Source organism: Heterodontus francisci, chromosome 8 (assembly GCF_036365525.1).
Source record: "Heterodontus francisci isolate sHetFra1 chromosome 8, sHetFra1.hap1, whole genome shotgun sequence".
Lineage (NCBI taxonomy): Eukaryota > Metazoa > Chordata > Chondrichthyes > Heterodontiformes > Heterodontidae > Heterodontus > Heterodontus francisci.
Window position 1 is genome coordinate 24329737 of NC_090378.1, and position 22736 is coordinate 24352472.

The window sequence follows — 22736 nt, forward strand, 5'->3', positions numbered from 1 at the left end:
GACATGATGGGCTGAATGGTCTCTCTCTCTCTGATGTAACCACTCTATGATTCTAATGTTAGAATTGGGATTATTGATTTCAGTTATGTTGTAAAAGTGACGGTAATTGATTTTAGTTTGGTAGGATCGGTAATGACACCACCTGCTCCTGACTGTGTAACCAGCACATCTGAAGAATGAATACTGCCCAGTGGCCACCATCGTTCAATGTTCGTTATTCCAATGTCCAGTCATTAGACATAAATTAACTCCCTTTTTGTTTCTAGATATATCCCGTAAAGTATTATTCATCACAATTTTACAGAAAATAATTTGTTTTACTAGAATCTGCTTCTTTTGTATGTTGTGTGTATATATCATAGATAACAACTGCAATAATCTAAAGTCCCAATTCATATGAACTAGCAGCATTTAAATACTGGGCAACTTAGCATCATTCCCTGGTGATTCAATAGTTCAGTGAGCTGCACAATGTGGAACGGAGCTATACAGACCAGGAAGGGCCCAATTCCAATCCCCAATCATTGCTGAGTTGGTTAATCACAGCCAGTGACTGGTTGAGGTGTTACAGTTTGCACCCTTGAGGTGAGGAGAGGCAAGATCTGTGAGGGATCCAGTGCTATCCAGTGACTTCTGCTGGAAAACACTTTGGGATCAGACATGGCTGTGAAGGTGGAGTAGTATGTACACTCACAATGTATGGGGAACCTCAGCGGCGGTTGGGAGGAGGTGTGTGGGGTGTAAGATAAGATGGAACTGCATTCCAGCATGTGAGCATCTTTAAGGAAGGGAGGACAAGGAGAGTAGAATAAGAATAAGCTAAGAATTGCCATAGGATTGTATTTTTAGACTGCAAATTAATATTTACAAAAAAGGAAAGTTGTCTTGTTGCAATGTAATTTGCATTATATTCAAACTTTAAGTTGATGTGTTATTTCAAGCACACCTTCGCACAAACCATTTTGAACAAGATAGAAAACTATCAATCTGTAGGATACCTAGGAGTGATGTCAATGGCCCACCCAGTCTTACTGTGTCACTCCCCCACTGAAGATTCACTGACTATCCCAGGGGCTTTTGTCGCACTCAGTGCACATTCCCACTTTTAACTATATAAAGCCAGTTTTGGCCACACGATGGAGACAACAAACACAAGTTTGTGTGTTTCTCACGAGTATGTTTAGTACATTTAATGTTTAAAAGGAAACAATTTTATTTTTATGTAATTGTATTTATTACTTGTAACTAATCTTCTTTGGCCTCCTTATCTCGAGAGACAATGGATACGCGCCTGGAGGTGGTCAGTGGTTTGTGAAGCAGCACCTGGAGTGGCTATAAAGGCCAATTCTAGAGTGACAGGCTCTTCCACAGGTGCTGCAGAGAAATTTGTTTGTCGGGGCTGTTACACAGTTGGCTCTCCCCTTGCGCCTCTGTCTTTTTTCCTGCCAACTGCTAAGTCTCTTTGACTCGCCACATTTTAGCCCTGTTTTTATGGCTGCCCGCCAGCTCTGGCGAACGCTGGCAACTGACTCCCACGACTTGTGATCAATGTCACAGGATTTCATGTTGCGTTTGCAGACGTCTTTAAAGCGGAGACGTGGATGGCCGGTGGGTCTGATACCAGTGGCGAGCTCGCTGTACAATGTGTCTTTGGGGATCCTGCCATCTTCCATGCGGCTCACATGGCCAAGCCATCTCAAGCGCCGCTGACTCAGTAGTGTGTACAAGCTGGGGATGTTGGCCGCCTCGAGGACTTCTGTGTTGGAGATACGGTCCTGCCACCTGATGCCAAGTATTCTCCGGAGGCAGCGAAGATGGAATGAATTGAGACGTCGCTCTTGGCTGGCATACGTTGTCCAGGCCTCACTGCCATACAGCAAGGTACTGAGGACACAGGCCTGATACACTCGGACTTTTGTGTTCCGTGTCAGTGCGCCATTTTCCCACACTCTCTTGGCTAGTCTGGACATAGCAGTGGAAGCCTTTCCCATGCGCTTGTTGATTTCTGCATCTAGAGACAGGTTACTGGTGATAGTTGAGCCTAGGTAGGTGAACTCTTGAACCACCTCCAGAGCGTGGTCGCCAATATTGATGGATGGAGCATTTCTGACGTCCTGCCCCATGATGTTTGTTTTCTTGAGGCTGATGGTTAGGCCAAATTCATTGCAGGCAGCCGCAAACCTGTCGATGAGACTCTTCAGTGTGAGATGTTAAACCAGCATCGTCAGCAAAGAGGAGTTCCCTGATGAGGACTTTCCGTACTTTGGACTTCGCTCTTAGACAGGCAAGGTTGAACAACCTGCCCCCTGATCTTGTGTGGAGGAAAATTCCTTCTTCAGAGGACTTGAACGCATGTGAAAGCAGCAGGGAGAAGAAAATCCCAAAAAGTGTGGGTGCGAGAACACAGCCCTGTTTCACGCCACTCAAGATAGGAATATACTTTGAGATACTGTACCAACTTCAGTGAAAGATAAGTGGATTTGCCGAGGATTTGGTAGAAGGGGTTGCTTGACTTTTTCAAATATATTTCTTTTCCCGCTTCATGGGAAAGTAATGACTGCGTTTATATAGTGCCTTGTTTGACCTCAGGACATCTCAATGCACTTTGCAGCTAATTGAGTACTTTTTGAAATGTCACTGTTGCAATGTGGGAATTAGGTCAAATCCTGTCCACTATTCCCTTCAATGAATAACTGTTTTGCTAAGTATACAGTGGATGAATTTGCTTTTAAGGTGGCAGCACATTTACAAATGCAAATTCATTGACTGTCAATGTGACATTTTGCTATTCAGTATCTTATCAGTAATCTTTCAAATGTTATTTTCATTCTGCTGAATTATGCATCGTCCTCTGATGTTTTAACTATAGCATGATACTTTTTCCATACAAATAAGTTTTAATATAACAGCATGCTTGATGTTGAATGTGTGCTAGCGGTTGGTATAAGCATTAGGCAAAGCAAGTTTTACGCTTTGAGAAGTGCAGTGTTTTTCAGAAGGGTAAATGCATAAATGGATTATGCAGTGGTTTTTGTCAAGGTTCATCCCAAGCAGCTCTGTAACACAGGAGTCTGTGCTCTACGAGCTGTTCCCAGGGACGCACACCGAGACAAACATCAACTGCTGCTGGAGGACTATCAATTCGGTGAAAGACGCCCTTTGGTCTGCCCGAAACTTGCTGGTCTTCCAGCGCAAAGAGTTGTCCACCACCGAATGTTGCAGACTGGCACATTCCAAGGTCCAGGACTACGTGCTGAGGGACGCACTAAAGCTTGGGGCAGCCGCAGCAAAGGCTCAATGGGGAAAGACCACAGTGTAAGGTTCCCCCAACAAGCTGGACTGAGGGGCTGGATCCATGGGAAACCCCTCGAACTGTATCGTTAATATTCTCAATTGCTGTAAATGTAAAACTGTAATTGACATGACAATTGTGAAACGGAAGGGTTGGGAAGAAACTCATGACAGTATTGAAGGAAACTGATCTCCCTTGCAATGTTTGTATTTTCTGGTGCTGTTTGGAAACTGTTTGGCAATGTAATTTTTACAGATTTTTATGAATAAAGTATATTTTGGAAATAAAAAAAAAATGGATTATGCGGTGTGGTGCTGAGACATCCAGACCAAGCCAGGCTCCAGGTTTGATCCTGGGCATGTGCTGACATGGCTGTTGCCAAGCAAACCAGCGACAGGGGTGACAAGGAATTGTTACACCTAGTCTTGAAGTCCCTCATCGAGAGAGGGGAAAGAATTAGCCAAGGTTCTGTTCCTAATCATTATCCAGTTGTGAGTGCTGTGCACTGTGATGAAGAACAGGAATGTGAGCCGATTCCTCTTTTGCAAGTCAGGGGGACTCTGGCTGATTGAAGTGCCCCTATGAGATCAGCTAACTCAGCAGGCATCAGTAATTGAATTGGAAATCTTCCTGGGCTCTTTGGCTCCGAAACAGAGACGTAACCTTTGAGCAATCGGGGCCTATATTTTTAACATTCGTTTCGCATGAAAACTCGTTAGAATTATTTTGTGAAGCTTTCCAACATTTAGGCACCTTTTCCCTTTATTTTGGTGTGCTTGTTAAAATTACCACACACATGAAGCAACAAGTTCTACCAATGTCCATGTAATAGAGCTTAAAATGGAAGCAATAATAATTCTGCTATCTTATTCTGCACAATGTCAGTGACCCACTTTGCCTGGAGCTGATTACCTGCAGCACTGCCTGCAGGTAAACATTTTTCCATTCAATGAGTTGAAATATGATTTGGAATTCATAGTGGCTTTCAGTTTGTAAACTCAGCTGCTGGAGTTCCTTTGCATTAAAAATGTATCAACTCTTTGACTTTCAAACTAAATTCCGAGATAATAGCCACTTGATTTGTTCAACTGAAATTCTTTAGTCCTCTATTTTGGCAGAGATGTTAAGCTATTTATTTTAAAGGCATTAAAGCTTCTGCAATATGTAACTCTCACAAGCCTATTTCATACTGAGTGCAGCACCCAATTCAACCCAATATTCAGATCAGCCTGTGTGCAACAGATAGCACCTGGGCGAGTAATATTTTCTATGTTGATTCACTGTCTAAAATGCTATTGAGATGTTGTGTTAAGGCTCAGTGGGGTGTCAGTGTTTTCATGTACAAACCCAACAGCCACTGGGATAGTAACGGGTATACTCTGATCTGATACTGCTGCATAATTTTAAATCTGATGTTATGAATTCCATCTAACTTTTAAGCACTCCTTTTCTGTGTGTGATAATTGCCCACCTCCTGCTGGAATGTGTCTTTGCAAAGCAGGTGTGGAACGGGATGCAGTGGCTTTTGTCGAGGTTCATTCCAAGCAGCTCTGTAACACAGGAGTCTGTGCTCTACGGGCTGTTACCAGGGACACACACCGAGATAAACATCAACTGCTGCTGGAAGACTATCAATTCGGTGAAAGACGCCCTTTGGCCCGCCCGAAATTTGCTGGTCTTCCAGCGCAAAGAGTTGTCCACGACCGAATGTTGCAGACTGACACATTCCAAGGTCCAGGACTACGTGCTGAGGGACGCACTAAAGCTTGGAGCAGCCACAGCAAAGGCTCAATGGGGAAAGAGCACTGTGTAAGGACCTCCACCAAGCTGAACTGAGGGGCTGGATCCCTGGGAAACCCTCGAACTGTATCGGGAAAATTTTTGTTTGCTGTAAAATGTGAAAATGTATATGGCATGACAAATGAAATGGAAGGGTTGTGAGGGAACTCATGATTGTGTTGAAGGAAACTGATGTCCTTTGCACTGTTTGTATTTTTTGACTTGGTGCTGTTTGAAACTGTTTGGTAATGTATTTTTTACAGATTTTTATGAACAAAGTTTTCAGAGCTGGCGGGCAGCCATAAAGGCGGGGCTAAAGTGTGGCGAGTCGAAGAGACTTAGCAGTTGGCAGGAAAAAAGACAAGCGCAAGGAGAGAGCCAACTGTGTAACAGCCCCGACAACCAATTTTATCTGCAGCGCCTGTGGAAGAGTCTGTCACTCTAGAATTGGCCTTTATAACCACTCCAGGCGCTGCTTCACAAACCACTGACCACCTCCAGGCGCTTACCCATTGTCTCTTGAGACAAGGAGGCCAAAGAAGAAGATGAATAAAGTATATTTTGGAAATTAAAAAAAAGCGTGTGATAATTCCCTCTCCCCAATTCCTTCCCTTTGAAGCCATTGAGTCTTGGTGAGATTGGTTGTTGGAGGTTGAACCCTGGAATCATTTAACAAACAATTACATGCAACAATGGGGCTGGGGATACTAGGCTATCTCTGGATAGATGGATTAAGATTTTTTTTATTCATTCATGGGATAGGCCAAATGGTCTTTCTTATCCATTATTCTCTTGTGATATTACAACAGTGTGCTGTGTAATTACATCATAAGTTTCCACAGACAATTTATATATATACAAATGTGGAATTGGAACTTTTAATGGAAAATTTGGAAATGTGAAAATGAAGGATATAGAACACAAGAAATAGGAGCGGAGGTAGACCGTATGGCCCGTTGAGCCTGCTCCGCCATTCAATATTATCATGGCTCAGCTTAGGCTTCAATTCCACTTTCCTGCCCACTCCCCATACCCGTGATTCTCTGAGAGACCAAAAATCTGTCTATCTCAAGCTTAAATATATTCAATGATGGGAGCATCCACAATCCTCTGGGGTAGAGAATTCCAAAGATGCACAATCCTTTGAGTGAAGTAATTTCTTCTTATCTCAGTACTAAATGACTATAAATACACGACTTTAAGATAGGGACTGAATTTCCAGCACGCTCTGGTTCAATTAGCTCCCACCCTCTAACACTACTTCACTTTGTTTCCACACGCAATGCCATGAGAGATCAACTAGTCATTAGAAAAAAATCAAGCATCAATAGCTGGGCCTTGTAAAGAAGAGGTGCAATTTTACTGGATCACATTAATACACTTTCTGCACTGTCATTCTGCAGTATTGCATAAAATATCATTTGTAATTGTCTTTTTTACAGAACTCTATTTACACATTCTTGTTTGATATTACAGTAAGAAAATATATTAAATGGCTGAAAACTTCAGGCAAAAGAGATTACCTTCTTATTTGATATTTACAATGACCAACATTTAAACAAATATCTCCCGATCATTTACCCAATGCAAGCTGGCAACTTTCAGGCAGTCAGGGCCGGGACAGCTACAAGGTCACGCCAAAGAGTCACCTACATGTATCCTTAATACTTTGGCTACACAGCACCTTGTAACACAAAGTAAACATCACAACCATATTTCAAAGGATTATTATAAGACAGAACATTCCACGAGTGTTTCTGAACTCTACACTGCAGTTAGTTACAAGTAAGAATTCACCTGGAATGTTTAAACATGTGCAAGCAGAAGCTACTGAGTTACAGTGCTAGGCAGCAAGTTGCTAAAACACTGATATGTAGAAGTGGGACTGTTTCTTGATTATGGTTGAATATATTATGAAGTGTGCTTTGACAACAGACTGTCTTCTGGGTTGTATTTCCAGTGATTGCTAGTGGTCCATATGCCAAGGTGGTTGTTCGAGTTTCCGTGACAAAGCTGTCAAAATCATCATGAACTTTTCGTATCGCTCGTTTTGGTTAACTTGTGCTCCTCTGCTTCCCCACAACAGCCTCATTGCAAACTCAGTCTGAAATGTCTCAAGCAGTTCTTCATCTGACTCGAAACCTAAGAACAAAGAAATAAGAGAGAGCTGAGAAATGTACTGTACTCTATAGCATAAGAGTCAATATCAGATAGAGCAGTGGAGGCAACAACTTTGGAGTCATTCAAGATACAATTATGTGATGCAAAGGAGTCAAGAAGGAAGGATAAGCTAGATGTGTTCAACATTCCTCTCACATTCCATTATTTAGCACTCCATTTGCTTTCTGTTCCATGGCATCTGTCATTTAATCTCTACACTCTCCGTCCTATCACAGACCTTCCCCTCTTGTTCTTCTTCCCCCCCCCTCTCCTCCCCAAAGATTGTTCCATTTCTTACTTTTGCCAGTTCTGATGAAGGGTCACAGACCTGAAACATTAACGCTGTTTCTCTCTACACAGATGCTGCCAGACCTGTGAAGTATTTCTGGCACTTTCTGTTCTCATTTCATGCAATTGTGGACCTTGGTGAACAATGGGACAGACAGTGTTTCATCTTAACCAATGAGATTAAAGGATTGAGAAATAAACAGAGGAAGGGTTAAGGAGGGTGAATTAGAGTCAAACAGGTACAGAAAGAAATAGAGGGAAAGAAAGATTGTCTCTTTTTCTCTCAATCCAAAGGGGGAAAAAAATCAAAATTGGGCATTTTTAAAATGTCCTAAAACAATCCACAACCTGAAGGAATGAGACTCCACATGTATAATTGTTTACTTTCTGGGCCAGAGAGGTTAATTGACATTCATTATCAATTATCACCTTGTTGAAAGAGTACTTGCACTGTTATTACAAGACTTAACTATCTGTGGACAATTTAATGTGCAATTAATATGCAAATACAGAAACTTCATGAAATTCCCAGGGAGATTCAGGTCGAGATGTCATTTTTGTGAATTTTCACAGCATGAATTGGCCAGCAACTTGTGGTGATTCATAATTCACAGGGTAGCTCTTACTTGCCACAAGTTTCTGGATTTGTGCATTAATAATGGCATGCAACATTCACATGCTGTTACTTCTCAGTAAAATCTGGCCCAATGTACCTGCTCCTAATGTACAAAAAAGGGATTGTTTTCAAAATTGCAGACTACAAAGATCTGAACAGCTGGTATCACCAATTTCCTGTGTCAAATAGAATGGGACCTGTGGGGGAAAATAACGGCCAACAGAGTCCCAGTCGAACCCAAGAGGATCTGTGGGGGGGAAACGAGCGGCCAACAGAGTACCAGTAAACCCAATGGGACCTGTGCGGGGGGGGGGAAATAGTGGTCAACAGAGTTCCAGTAGAACCCAACAGGACCTGTGGGGGAAGCTAGTGGCTAAAGAGTCTAAGTTGACAGCTGTGATGATGTCTCTTATCAACTGCTTTGCAACTTCTTTCCATTTGTGTAAATTTTCTTACAAAACACAGCCTGATGCACAGTGACTGTAGAACTGGTTCAAGTTTTAAGAAAACATGATGCTGACCTTTGCTTTGTAACAGCCATTCAGAACGTAACAATTCCAGAACATAATGGTCTTTGTGCAGCATACAATTAAACTAATATTGTTACAAGTGAGAGTTACAGACTTTAGTATTCCAGCTTCATCAGCATCTATCTCAGAATTTTCCCTGTTTGGTCTCAAACCAGATGGCTGAAGACTTTTCGCTATTTAATGCACTATATCCTCACCTGCAAGAATCCGTTTTGCATTAGTTTTGTACACAGCAGCATTGTATGTGAAGGAGCGTGCGTTTTCCAGATGTTTGAGCATTATTTCACAGCCCTGGTCAATGCTTTCCCATAACTCAGTGCTTTCAAAGGTAACAAACTCCCGTTCCATCAGTGTAATGAGAGGCATGAGGTATGGAACTGTTGTCTTACTGAGTGGGACCTCCTCTATAAGAACAAACAGACAAAAGACGTGCATTAATCTGGCAGATTACAACGTGTGAAATAACATGCTTTCAGCTACTTTAAAGCTCAGGTGCTTACTATGCAGTGATAATTAGAATGGCATTTCATTTTTCCTATGATTATGCAGAAGATCCCACCACAATCCTGGAGCGTCACGGCAGAGGCTGATGCTGCAGTCACCCAATGTCCATGCATACATACCTTCAACACCAACTAGGGATGGGAATGCTGGCTGATTTTTTTTCCACTCCTTCTTTAGCCAGAGAAAGCTAATTGTAGCAGCCTCGCTGTTGCCCTGTCTGAGATCATCTATGTCAGTACAATGCAGGCACTTTCCTGATCTCAATACACTCCACTAAGGGGTCTGTTTAATGTGAAGAGATAACCAACGTTCATTTTACTAAAACTATTTTGGACTGCCTATGCACTGAGAGATTTTATCAAGAGGATTCATTCAGGTGTGAAATTTTGATCAAGGAAAGAAAGATTAGCCCTTTTCATTTCCACCGGATGTCCCAAAGCGCTTTACAGACAATTATGTACTTTTGAGTCCTGTTGTAATGCAGAAAATGCAGCAAATAATTTGCACACAGCAAGCTCCCACAAACAGCAATGCGATAATGACCAGATAATCTTTTTATGTGATGTTGATTAATGGATAAATATTGGCCCAGACACTGGGGATAACTCCCCTATTCTTCAAAATAGTGCCATGGGATCTTTTACCTCGACCTGAGAGGGTAGACGGGGCCTCGGTTTAACATCTCATCCAAAAGACAGCACCTCTGACTAAAGGCCTGCTGCCCGACCCGAACCCGACGGGACCCGACGATATGCTGCCTGAGAGTGTGATGGAGACAGGTTCAATTGAAGCATTCAAAAGGGAATTAGACTGTTATGAATAGGAAGAATGTACAGGGTTTTGGGGAAAAGGCGGGGGAATGGCATTTGGTGAATTGCTCTTTTGGAGAGCTGGTGCAGACACGATGGGCCGAACGGCCCCCTTCTGCACTGTAACAATTCTGTGATTCTATGTGTCGGGTTCAGGTCGGGTTGGGTTGCACTTCCGGGTCCGGCATTCGGGCTTGGGTCGGGCCGGGTCGGACACACTCGATCACAGGTAAGTGGCTCCAATGTTAATTTAATTTTTGGACTAGGAAGGTGGTTTTGTCACAGTTATTTTAAGCTTGTGCAGATCAGCAACAAAGTGAAAAATGGAAGGTAAGTTAACTGATGGTCGGGTCGGGTGTGGGAAAAATGGAAGGACTAGGGCCGGGTCGGAGGTGCTTCTGTCGGGATCAGGTTGGGTTTTTTTTTGCAGACCTGAGCAGGCCTTTACCTCTGACAGTGCAGCGCTCCCTTTCGGATGAGATGATAAATCGAAGCCCCATCTCGCTCGGCTGGGTGTAAACGTTCCCATGGTACTGTTTCGAAGAAGAGCAAGGGAGTTCTCCCCAGGGTCCCAGCCAATATTTATCCCTCAATCAACATCACAAAAAACAGATTACCTGGTCATTGCCATATTGCTGTTTGTGGGAGTTTGCTGTGTGCAAATAGGCTGCCATGATTCCTACATTACAACAATGACTACACTTCAAAAAGTACTTCATTGGCCGTAAAGTGCTTTGAGACGTCCAGTGGTTGTGAAAGGCGCTATATAAATGCAAGTCTTTTTTTCTTTCAGTATTACATGGAGTGTCAGATTGTTGTGAGCCATGGCTGACTAGAATTAAACCAAAACTTAGGGCAGAAATATGAACTAAATCATTTGCTTTCAGATTAAATAGTCTGCTGCTTCTTGGCTGAATGGTACTAATGAAACTCTTACCTCTCCCCTCGTTTAAAGCTTTGATGCATGGTTTAAGAGTTTTCTCATAAATAATGGCACTCTGAGTGTGTGTGCGTCGTAGTGCAGTCCAGGTTTCTTCTAACCGTGCAATCTGTGCAGATAAGAAAAGTGGCATTAGAACAATATTAGCGTTGAATGAACAGGCACCACTAACACAGTCTGCAGCTATACTTCAATCTCAGCAAAATATTCCCCCCCAAACCCCCCTCACTGCAGTGAGCCCAACCTTCTTCCCTCGGTTTGTGTCCACCGATGCCATCAGCTCTCCAGTACCTGTTCCCATTGGCCATTCCACATGTGCCAGCTTGCTTAGACAGGCACAGAGTGGGGCAGCTGAGTCAGATGCTGTCCTCACCACACATGCACAATTTCTGGTACTGCTGATAGCAATACGGAATGGGAACCTACCCTCAGATGTCAGCACCACTCAGCCCAAACTGACTTTCCTCTCCCACAGGCAGGAGCATGGAAGCCCTTTGAGACATTCTTACAAACTGGCCAAAATCAGCTAAAACCCAATCAAACCTGGGCCCTTCCTTCTTTCTATCACTCAGGTATTGATCGGAAAGACTTGCTGGGCTGCTGGAAAACTTCAATAATATTCGTTGTGACCAGTTTCTATTAATTTGCCTCTTCAGGCCGATAGCGGACAATCAGCAAACCTCATGGAACCCAGCGAGATATGAAGGGTCTGAAATTCGGATGGGGTCCAGGACACAACTCAGGCAGAATCACCTGACGTGAGCTGAAATTTGGGTTGGAACTGGATTCTGTTGGATATATAAATGATTTGGAGGAAAATGTAGCTGGTCTGATTAGTAACTTTGCGGACGACACAAAGGTTGGTGGAATTGCGGATAATGATGAGGATTGTCACAGGATACAGCAGGATATAGATCCTGCTATATAGATACAGCAGGTTGGAGACTTGGGCGGAGAAATGGCAGATGGAGTTTAATCCGGACAAATGTGAGGTAATGCATTTTGGAAGGTATAATGCAGGTGGGAGGTATACAGTAAATGGCAGAACCCTTAGGAGTATTGACAGGCAGAGAGATCTAGACGTACAGGTCACTGAAAGTGGCAATGCAGGTGGATAAGGTAGTCAAGAAGGCATACGGCAAGCTTGCCTTCATCGGTCGGGGCATAGAGTATAAAAATTGGCAAGTCATGTTGCAGCTGTACCTTAGTTAGGCCGCACTTAGAATATTGCGTGCAATTCTGGTCGCCACACTGCCAGAAGGACGTGGAGGATTTGGAGAGGGTACAGAGGAGGTTTACCAGGATGTTGCCTGGTCTGGAGGACATTAGCTATGAGGAGAGGTTGGAAAAACACGGATTGTTTTCACTGGAACGACGGAGGTGGAGGGGCGACATGCTAGAGGTTTACAAAGTTATGAGCGGCATGGACAGAGTGGATAGTCAGAAGCTTTTTCCCAGGGTGGAAGAGTCAGTTACTAAGGGACATAGATTTAAGGTGCGAGGGGCAAAGTTTAGAGGGGATGTGCGAGGCAAGTTCTTTACACAGAGGGTGGTGAGTGCCTGGAACTTGAGGTGGTGGAAGCAGATACGATAGCGACATTTAAGAGACATCTTGACAAATACATGAATAGGAAGGAAATAGAGGGATATGGGCCCCGGAAGTGCAGAAGGTGTTAGTTTAGGCAGACATCAAGATTGGCGCAGGCTTGGAGGGCCGAATGACCTGTTCCTGTGCTGTACTGTTCTTTGTTCTTTGTTCTGCCCCGTTTTCACAGATCAGCAAATTTTTGGTGGGGAAAGCACAGATGGAGGGGATGAGGGCAAATCATTCACCTGCTCCTAGGCAAGGGGGTATGCCTAGGAGGGTTTTGGGGAATTCCACCCCCAGTATATCGATAAGGCCTCAAGACCAAGAGTCGGCATGAAGCACAAGGAGGCCCCAGGGAAGATCCCTGACCTCGCCCAAAAAAGGTAATCAATCCTAGAGGAGATCAATTTCTTTAGCTCTATAGCAGATGGCTCCCTTAGAGATGAAGATATAGACTTTAAACATTATTCTCTTTGGCCTAGGAACAGCCTGAGGGTCCTCCTCCCTCTTATGGTGTTGTTTTGGGACACTCCTCTCTTCTGTCTCTGGGGACGGAGAAGGCTCACCAGTACCTTGAGTCATAAATGCCTAAATTTTAATTCTATTTAATATCTATTTACTTCATTGATTCACTTCACAGCTGAAGAAGTGTTTGATCATTGAAATGCTGAATATATTCAATAATAACAGGCACTTAACTTAAACTGGGCAGTTTGGTGCTTAGCAGAAAGTACAACGAGAAAGGAAATACCTGGGGCATGTCTAATGCTTTCATTACAGCAGAGAAAGCGTAAAGATCTCCCATGGAATATTTCAGCTCCAGCGCCAGTTGGATGATCTTATTTAACAGTGCAGCTCTCTCTTCAACGCTTCCCGTACAACCCAGGACATCCACTGCAATCCCAATAGCCAGGGTATTATGCCTGAGAGAATGAAAGCGGTTTTATTTCATGGTCCAGCCACAGAATGATATACCAATTCTAAAACATTGAATAGGTTGAGTTCAAATATATTTTAAGATAAAATAAGACAAAGTTCAATTAATATAAACTGAGCTTTTAAAAATAATTTCATCAAAACACACCCTTAAATCCTATCATCCTGTCTGTGAAAGAAATATTTGCAAAGACTTGCATTTGTATAGTGCTTTTCATGACCTCAAGACATCCCAAATATTTAACAGCTAATTTACAGACTTTTGAATTGTTGTAAAGTGGAAAACGTGGCAGTCAATCTGCAGACAGCAAGGTCACACAGACAACAATGTGATAATGACCAGATAATCTGTTTTTAGTGGTATTGGCTAAAGGATAACTATTGCTCAGGACACCGGGGTAAAGTTCCCAGCTCTTTGAAATACTGCTGTGGGATTTTTTATTTACGTTCCTTCATGTGGTTTAATGTCTCATCCAAAAGGCAGCATCAACAACAGTGAAGAGCACTCCCTTAGTACTGCACGGTACTGTCAATCTGGACTTTATACTCAAGTGTCTGGAGTGAGTCTTGAATCCACAATCTTCTGAAAGATGCAAGCATTACCAACTGAGCCACAGATCAGTCAAATCCTCAAATACTTCCTCACTCCCCTCTCTGCCCAGACATCTAGGTACAGGTGGGGTCTCCTAATGGCAGTGGTCCTAGACTAACAACCCTGAGGTTACAGGCTCAGATATTAACCATGCTGAGTTATGAAACTAAATTCAATAAGTCTGATCTAGCATCAGTAATGACAATAAAAGCTGCCAGCTTCCTGTAAAAACCCAACAAAAATCAAGGCTGACACTCCAGTAACTGAGGGTGTGCTGCCCTGTTCAGGGGTGCCGTCTTTCAGGTGAGACTTTAAACCAAGGTCCCATCTGCTCTCTCAGGTGGACGTAAAAGATCCCATGCCATTATTTTGAAGAGGAACATGAGAAATAGGAGCAGGAGTAGACCAAACAGGCCCCTCAAGTCTGCTCCGCCATTTAATATGATCATAGTTGATCTTTTGTCTCAACTCCATTTTTCCACTGGCTTCCTATATCCCTTGATTCCCAAAGAGACCAAAATTCTGTCTATCTCAGCCTTAGATATATTCAACGATGGAGTATCCACAACTCTCTCGGATAGAGAATTCTAAAGATTCACAACCCTTTGAATGAGACATTTCTCCTCATTTCAATCCTAAATGATCAACTCCTTATCCTGAGGCTGTTCCCCTGGGTTCTACATTCCCCAGATAGGGGAAACAACCTCTCAGTGCCTCTACCCTGTCAAGCTCCTTCCGAATCTTGTATGTGTCAATGAGATTATCACTCATTCTTCTAAACTCCAGACAGTATAGGCCCGATTTACTCAGTCTCTCATCCCAAGAACCAATCTAGAGCAGGGAGTTATCCCTAGCGTCCTGGTCAATATTTATCCCTCAACCAATATCACTAAAAAAAATTATCTGGTCATTATCACATTGCTGTTTGCTGTCCACAAATTGGCTGCTGTGTTTCCTACATTATAACAGTGACTACACTTCAAAAGTATTTCATTGGCTGTAAAGCATTTTGCGATGTCTGGTGGTCATGAAGAACGCTATATAAATGCAAGTTTTTTTAAAAAAACTAGTTCACCTAAGCCCTTCAGGGAAGCAAACCTACCATTTCTACCTAGCCTGGCCTAAACTTAACTCCAGTCCACACTCTGTGGTTGACTCTTAATGCCCCGAGGTAACTAGGGATGGGCGATCAATGCTGCTTTTCCAATGTTGTCCACATTCCAAGAACAAAGAAATCTCAGTAACCCCTCACATTGTACTATTCTCGAGAGATTGTGTGGTTGTTGTAGGACAGTCACTCTTCCCTGCTTTGTATTTTGAACAGCAGGAACGAAGACTGAGAAACTGAAGCGTATATTGACACTGCGGGGAGAATTTACAACTTTGGCAGGATGGAAAATTGGCAGTAGAGGATTGGCCGTCTGTCACATACCCCTCGCCTGGTTTCTTTCCATTGATCTGATACTGCCAGTAGCTATTTGACCGCAGAAGGGATCACAGCCAAGCCTAATTCTGTCCTCATGCACGCACGACGCAAAGGTTGTTGGATAATGATGATGATGACGGCTAGTTCTTCGCAGACGAAGATTGAGGGAAGTTTCAGCTCTATGGGTGTCGGCCTGCTTGCTGGTAGCTGAACAGTTCAATTCTAGATCTGCAGACTTTTGAACATTTAGGGCACAGGAATACTTGACCTGGGGGAGCCCGGGCAAAAGCAAGTTTCCTTCCGTTTTCGATGTTGCTCTCTTACAGCTTCGCATCTTAAGGACTCAAACCTACATGTAGCATTCCTGATTTATGAGCGTCAGTTGTTCCTGTCAGCAATCCCATGTCTGTTGTTCGATGTCAGCCAAGGAAGGTTGTTTCTTCAGATGGTCCTCGAAACGTTTTTGCGGAGCACCTTGATTCCGCTTCCCGAGGCACAGTTTTCCATACATAATAATCATGTGTCGAATTTGCTCCTCCCTAGTCTAAGGCTAACAGCGGGACCTCGACTAGCCTGAGTGATTGGATGATATCGATGGAGGGAACAGAATAGTCTTATTAAGTAAATAATTATATACAGACAGACACAACAGGGGAATTTGTTGTGCAGCAGGTGCAAATGTTACAGTTGGGAGAGGTTTCATTACAATTATGCTCATTACTGTGTGTGTTTTATCTAGAGCTCTATCAGTGGCAGCAGCTGCTGGTACAAGCATCTTGAACACACAGGTAGATCCGCATCTGAGTTAATCGTTTTTCTGTATCTATCCTTCGAATCTCTTAATCATTTTGAAGACCTGAATTCGATCACCCCTCAACATTTTCAGGGAAATACCAACAATGTTCATGCAACTTGTCCTCACAATTGTACCCTTTTAGCCCTGGAATCATTCTGGTGAATCAGCACTGTATCTCCTCCAAAGCCAATATGTCCTTCCTGAGGTTTGTTGCCCAAAACTGAACACAATATTTCAGATGGGGTCTGACCAAGGCTCTGTGTAACTGAAGCATCACTTCCTCCCACTTCCCTACATTACAACAGTTGCCAGTCCAGTTATGCAGCTATAACACTATTGTACCCCAACATTCACTATACCCATACTCTCTGCCTCCTAACACCCAACTAAATACCAAATGATCTCTGCAGAATGGCATTTCCTCTTCCATGACCTTGTATTCAAACATGTGGACTTTCCAGCAGATGGTGATCAGGAGCAGGAATCCTGGCTGATTTCACCCCCTTCCCCTCCCCACCAGCCCATTGGCACTGAGGCCAGTTGTAGCTCACAAATTCCCCCCTACTGCCACTGTGGTTAAGGTCAGTTAACTGCACAGAGCAGTGTTCGAAGCTGAACTGTTCTGCAGTGGCTCAGTTCCACATGAAGCAGCATATTTAGCAACTGAACCATTGCAGGGAAGAAAGCGAGGCACTTTAATGAGCTTTTACTGGACTAATCCTCCCTGTTCCTTTCCACCGCACTGTGGTGTAGCTTTTCAATATCGTCTGTTACAATATAAACAGTGTAGTGGTACTGTTTACCTTTCTTTTAGATCCAGACGCAATTGGTGCCCATGAGGCAGGGTAATAAGCTCCAGACCTGAACTCACTCCCATTTGCTGCTTCATTTCTTCAGAGACATTAAGTATCCTAGCAACCTGGAAAGTACAAAAGTTCAAATTTATTAGTGGCAGTCAGGAAATTGCCATTTTATTAAAAGGTTCATTTTCCATGTGTAGAGACTAAATGACTAATTCTATAAAGAATGAAATACAGCCCAGTGTGACCATTCCTGCTGTCAGGAGCCTCCTTTCAAACATCACTGCCTCAGCACAGAATCGGAGAACGACGTGAGATTTTCAAAAAGACAAAAATTCCAGCATGGCTTTTCCTGAGGCAACAGGGAAAACAAGATGATCAAATGTAAAAAACACACAGGAATCTGGGGAGCCGACTTTGTAAGGTAATCCCTGACACTGGGATTTCAATCATCCTTTAACTGCTGTCTCAGTAACTAGTCCAAAGGGGAAAACTATTCAAACGTTCGTGCTTCAAATGTGTTAGATAAATTTACTGTCACTTGTTTGTGTAAAAAAAAATCAAAACCTGCTCATAGTTGGAATTAGAATAACGTGTCAAAGATAAAAGGTTGGGTGTTACTGTACTAGTACAAGCTCACAAGCACTGGGCCTGTTGAATACTCCAAAGGAGTTTTGCTTCATGGGCAGCAGATGCATGGGAACACCACCCAAGTTCCGCCCCAAGTCACAAACCATCCTGACTTGGAACTATATCGCCGTTCCTTCACTGTCACTGGATCAAAATCCTGGAACTCCCTTCCTAACAGCACTGTGGGTGTACTTACCCCACAAGGACTGCAGCGGTTCAAGAAGGCAGCTCATCACCACCTTCTCAAGGGCAATTTCAGCACCATTCATGACTCCTCAGATACTGAAGCAGTCTGTGTAGAAATGCAGCAAGACCTGGACAATATCCAGACTTGGGCTGATAAGTGGCAAATAACATTCGCGCCACACAAGTGCCAGGCAATGACCATCTCCAACAAGAGAGAACTTAACCATCTCCCCTTGACATTCAACTGCATTACCATCGCTGAATCCCCCACTATCAACATCCTAGGGGTCACCATTGACCAGAAAATGAACTGGAGTAGCCAGACAAATAACGTGGTTACGAGCAGGTCAGAGGCTAGGAATCCTGAGGCGAGTAACTCACCTCCTGACTCCCCAAAGCCTGTCCACCATCTACAAGGCACAAGTCAGGAGTGTTATGGAATACTCTCCACTTGCCTGGATGGGTGCAGCTCCAACAACACTCAAGAAGCTCGACACCATCCAGGACAAAGCAGCCCGCTTGATTGGCACACCATCTACAAACATTCACTCCCTCCACCACCGATGCACAGTGGCAGCAGTGTGTACCATCTACAAGATGCACTGCAGCAGTGCACCAAGCCTCCTTAGACCGCACCTTCCAAACCCGCGACCTCTACCAACTAGAAGGACAAGGGCAACAAATACATGGGAACACCACCACCTGCAAGTTCCCCTCCAAGTCACACACCATCCTGACTTGGAACTATATCGCCGTTCCTTCACTGTCGCTGGGTCAAAATCCTGGAACTCCCTTCCTCACAGCACTGTGGGTATACCTACCCCAAATGGACTGCAGCGGTTCAAGAAGGAAGCTCACCACCACCTTCTCAAGGGCAATTAGGGATGGGCAATAAATGCTGGCCTAGTCAGCAACACACACATCCCTGAACGAATAAAAAAAAAGTGAGGCAGGCAAGACCTGGAATAAGACACCATGCTGAAGGGCTGCAAACACAGTATCAGTGAAGCCTTCACCTCAACAAGTAATGCTCATCACTTGTGTTCTCCAGCCACTCCAGTACTTCGAGTTTATTGGAATGTTCAAAGATAATTGGATATACAGCTGAAAAGGAACATTTTCAGGGCTATGGGGAAAGAGCAGTAAAATGGGATTTATTGGATAGCTCTATCAAAGAGCCAACGCAGGCACGATGGGCCGAATGGCCTCTTACTGTGCAGTATGATTTGGTGTACTATAAACCAGGCCTCGCTACTTACTTTGCAGTTGAGTTCTGCGGCACTGGCTGCATGCAGCTCCAATTCAGCAAGCATGTTAGTACGAACCATACCTCAGCACACGCTGCTCACGACTCTTTAATAGTCACCTCAACTGAAGCATGTCCTCAGGATGTACTTCACAGCAGATGATGTGCAGTCACTGTTTGTTTTGTAGGAAAATGTAGAAGCCAATTTGCACATAGCAAGCTCTCACAAACCAAATGAGATCAATGACCAGTTAAGCTGTTTGGTGGTAGTGGTTGAAAGCCCAATATGAACCCAGACTCCAGGAGCACTCCCTGCTCTTCATCAAACACAATCCATGGGACCTTTAATGCCCACCTGAACAGAAAGGTGGGGCTTTAATGTCGCTTATTAGAAAGACAACGCAGTGACAACACAGCACTCTCAGTGTTGCATTGAAGTGTCAGTGTAAATTACAGGCTCAGCTGTTGGATTGGGGTTGTGAACCTACAACTTCCTGCCTTAAAGGCACAAATACTACCACTAAACCAAGCTGACACTTGTAATATAAAAGCACAAAATGATGAATTTCCCCTTTAATGTGTAGCTTGGCACTAAATTTGGGTCCTTGATTGATGAGATCATAATTATTGTTCAAAGCTCACGATCGCAAAATGTTACATTTCAAAATGTTATTCCATGGGTTCTCAAAGGAACTGTGAGCCCAATAGATTATCTAGTCATTGTCACATTGCTGTGCACAGATTAGCTGCCCTGTTTCCTACACTGCAACAGTGGCTGCACTTTGTCAGTACATCGTGGACTGTAAAGAACTTTGGGATGTCCTAAGGTTCGGTAAAATGCAATAAATGCATGTTTCTTTCTTTAACATAGTTTCAGCTAGTGTAGTTTGAAATCTGTAATAGCTGACATCTGTTCAGTACCATTTGCATTGTAGCTATATTGGCAGACTGATCAGCAGTACATTGACTGGACTCTTTGAAATGGTCCACCTTGGCAAAGTAACACTAGATTAAAGTCCAAGCTATGACAGGAGGTTGCACTGCATCAGTTCCATTCACTGCTGTTCAAATTCCTGCAGTGCCAGTGCTTGAGGTCTGGATGACATACACTGCAATTACTTCAGTACCGATCAGCCATGATATAATAGAATGGGCAGAACAGACTCGAGGGGCTGAATGACCTACTCCTGTTTCTTTATTCCCAATTAGACTGTCGGTTCTAGAAAAATAGCGAACAGTTGAAAATAAATGGTTTTGAATGTTTGCTGTGATCTGAGGCTGAAAATGATTTGAGGTCAGTGCACAATAACGTAATGCATTCATTATCTAATCCACTTTGCTATTTTAGTGGAAGCATTAATCTGTTGATTTTAACTGGGTTGGCACCTCTACTAAAATAATATTAAACATTTGTGCAATCATCACCATGAGTAATTTCCAGGCTTTGATTTTCAAAGTTGTATTTCAAAGGGTGTTGTGTTAATAAAGGGTAGCGCATAACATCATTATCTGGAGAGATAGAGGGGGTGACAGGGGTGGGGGGGTCATTTTGACCATGTGTGATAGTGTAAAACGAGTGGTAGTGAATTGGCCACCTGTTCTGCATCTCCTGATTTGACTTCAATGGAAATAAAAATTAGGAAAAATGTAAAACAGGCTAGCGACTCGCCAGCACCCTCTTATACTATAGCACGCAGTCACAATTACCCCAGTGAATCCCAATGCTAAAATGCAAAGGGGTATTCACCCTTGCTGTTGCTGCAACAGAGTGTTTGCATAAGTGACAGTTAGCGTAGTAGATGAAAATTGTGAGTCATGTCAGGAGAACTGACACAAGGGTTTGTGCCCAAAATTAGAGTTATACCAACAAAGTGTAAAATTCGATCCACTATGTAGAATTTGCTTTCTAAATATGGAAGATTGGAATTTCCACCTTCCTCTTTCAGGATAGACGGAGATAGAGAATTGACACGGATTTGCCCTGTTTTGTTCTCACTGATTTCCCCGCTCACTGGATTTCCTTCTGACAATCAATAGCTGGCCATATTGTTACAATATACAAACCAGGCAAATATATCATCCAGGCTTTTTAAGCCCGTCAGTTAAGCCACAACAATGGATGCAAGGGATGCCTGTTGATCCCTAGTGGGAATAGCAAGATTAAGACTGATATGACCTCAAGGCCTGTCCCAACTATTGACTGACTTCACTATAGGTGGACACTTGGCAAAATTATGCAAATAATTCATATGACTGTAAAAATTGGCCGGGTTCGGGGAGGCTGTCTGTAGAGAGCCAGAAGACCAGTCCAAGAGCATCACAGAAGATCAAAGCCAGGAATTTTCTGCGTCAGGTCTTTCACAAGCTGTTTCTTTGTGACCATCAGTGGCACTGAGACCACACAGATGGAAAGCTTCCGGTTTCCATTGCTGGTCAGTGCTGTGTTTAGCTGATCTCGCTAAGGATGACTGTGTGGGCGTACAGTTATCTCTGTGCCTGTGGTAACGGTCAATATCCAGTGACTCCTGTTCCAAGGGTGTGCACACGTATATCAGCTGAGGGCAGGATTGGCCTTGGCTATGGTCCATCCAACAGCTCCCATGTGGAAATGCTAGCATTTTCTCAAACTGATTCTACCTCCAGCACAGGAATTTGTTTCTCATTGTTCCACTGTTACTGTGTTACAGTAATCTTTGTGAATTGAAATAAAGCACCAGCGATTGAACACTTGGATTTCAGTCTATTGACAACAAAATCACACCAGAAAAAGCATCATCCATTCAAAGCAATGCTCAGTAACTGGGTGGAGTGGGAACACAGATCAGGTAACCAGTACAGATGGGGCCTTTGTGTTCTGAACTCATCTCCCCTGCCAGTGCTGGTTTTCTGTTATGAAAACGTTAGTAATTACAAACAGCCTTTTTTAATCATTTGTTTCTCCATACTCAGCGTTTCAGTGGGAGGAATCAACAGTAGCTGTTAATATTGTCAGGTTAACAGCATGTCAAGGATGTTAGTGTCTGCATAGAGAGGCTATCTTTATTGCTAAAAAACATCCCGGGAATCTTAGCTCCTAAAAAATGTCGGAGCTATTTGTGACACAAGCATTACTATAAATATCACTGCTTCAATGATGAATTTATTATATATATATAACCCCCCCCCTCCCCCCACTTCTGTGGAGAAGTGGCAAGCATTCACCACTCACTGCTGTGGGCCTGAATAGCTCCTGGTTTCATGTTCTGACAGTGTGCTGTAGGCTGCACTTACATTTGTCACAAATGCTGGCCACAGAAACAGGAGCTGGGTTAGAGTCTCCTCTTCCCGATCGAGGAAACACGAAATCTCAAAGTGTCAGGATATTTAGGCAAGAGATTTCCACGTGGTGATTCGTGCTGCTATTACACCATTTCAAAATGATCGGCGCTGGCTGGGGGAGAGGAGAGAGTTACACGAGGATTTCCTGCATTTCCATTGGAGTGGTGATTGGTGTAAATCTCAGGTAAAATGGGTGTTCTCTGCTGGAGTGTATGGACACTGGGCTGCAGCCTTTAGAAAGACAGCTCAGCCTGTGCACCTGAGATGGGAACAACCAGGTAAGCAGGAAGCAGTGCCTGG

General features: G+C 43.5%; 1 protein-coding gene across 3 annotated transcripts in view; it reads right to left on the reverse strand.

The window, feature by feature from the left end:
* Positions 1-6409: 6409 nt before the first annotated feature.
* Positions 6410-22736, reverse strand: part of bcar3 (BCAR3 adaptor protein, NSP family member) — a 112421-nt gene continuing 96094 nt past the window's right edge. For all 3 annotated transcript variants that reach the window (XM_068036812.1, XM_068036814.1, XM_068036813.1), the window contains 5 exons: positions 17060-17175; positions 13258-13429; positions 10916-11027; positions 8863-9069; positions 6410-7213 (listed from right to left, as the gene is read on the reverse strand). In XM_068036812.1, coding sequence (XP_067892913.1) covers positions 7038-7213; positions 8863-9069; positions 10916-11027; positions 13258-13429; positions 17060-17175 — 783 coding nt within the window. In that variant the 3' untranslated portion in view covers positions 6410-7037. The remainder of the gene's footprint in view (positions 7214-8862; positions 9070-10915; positions 11028-13257; positions 13430-17059; positions 17176-22736) is intronic.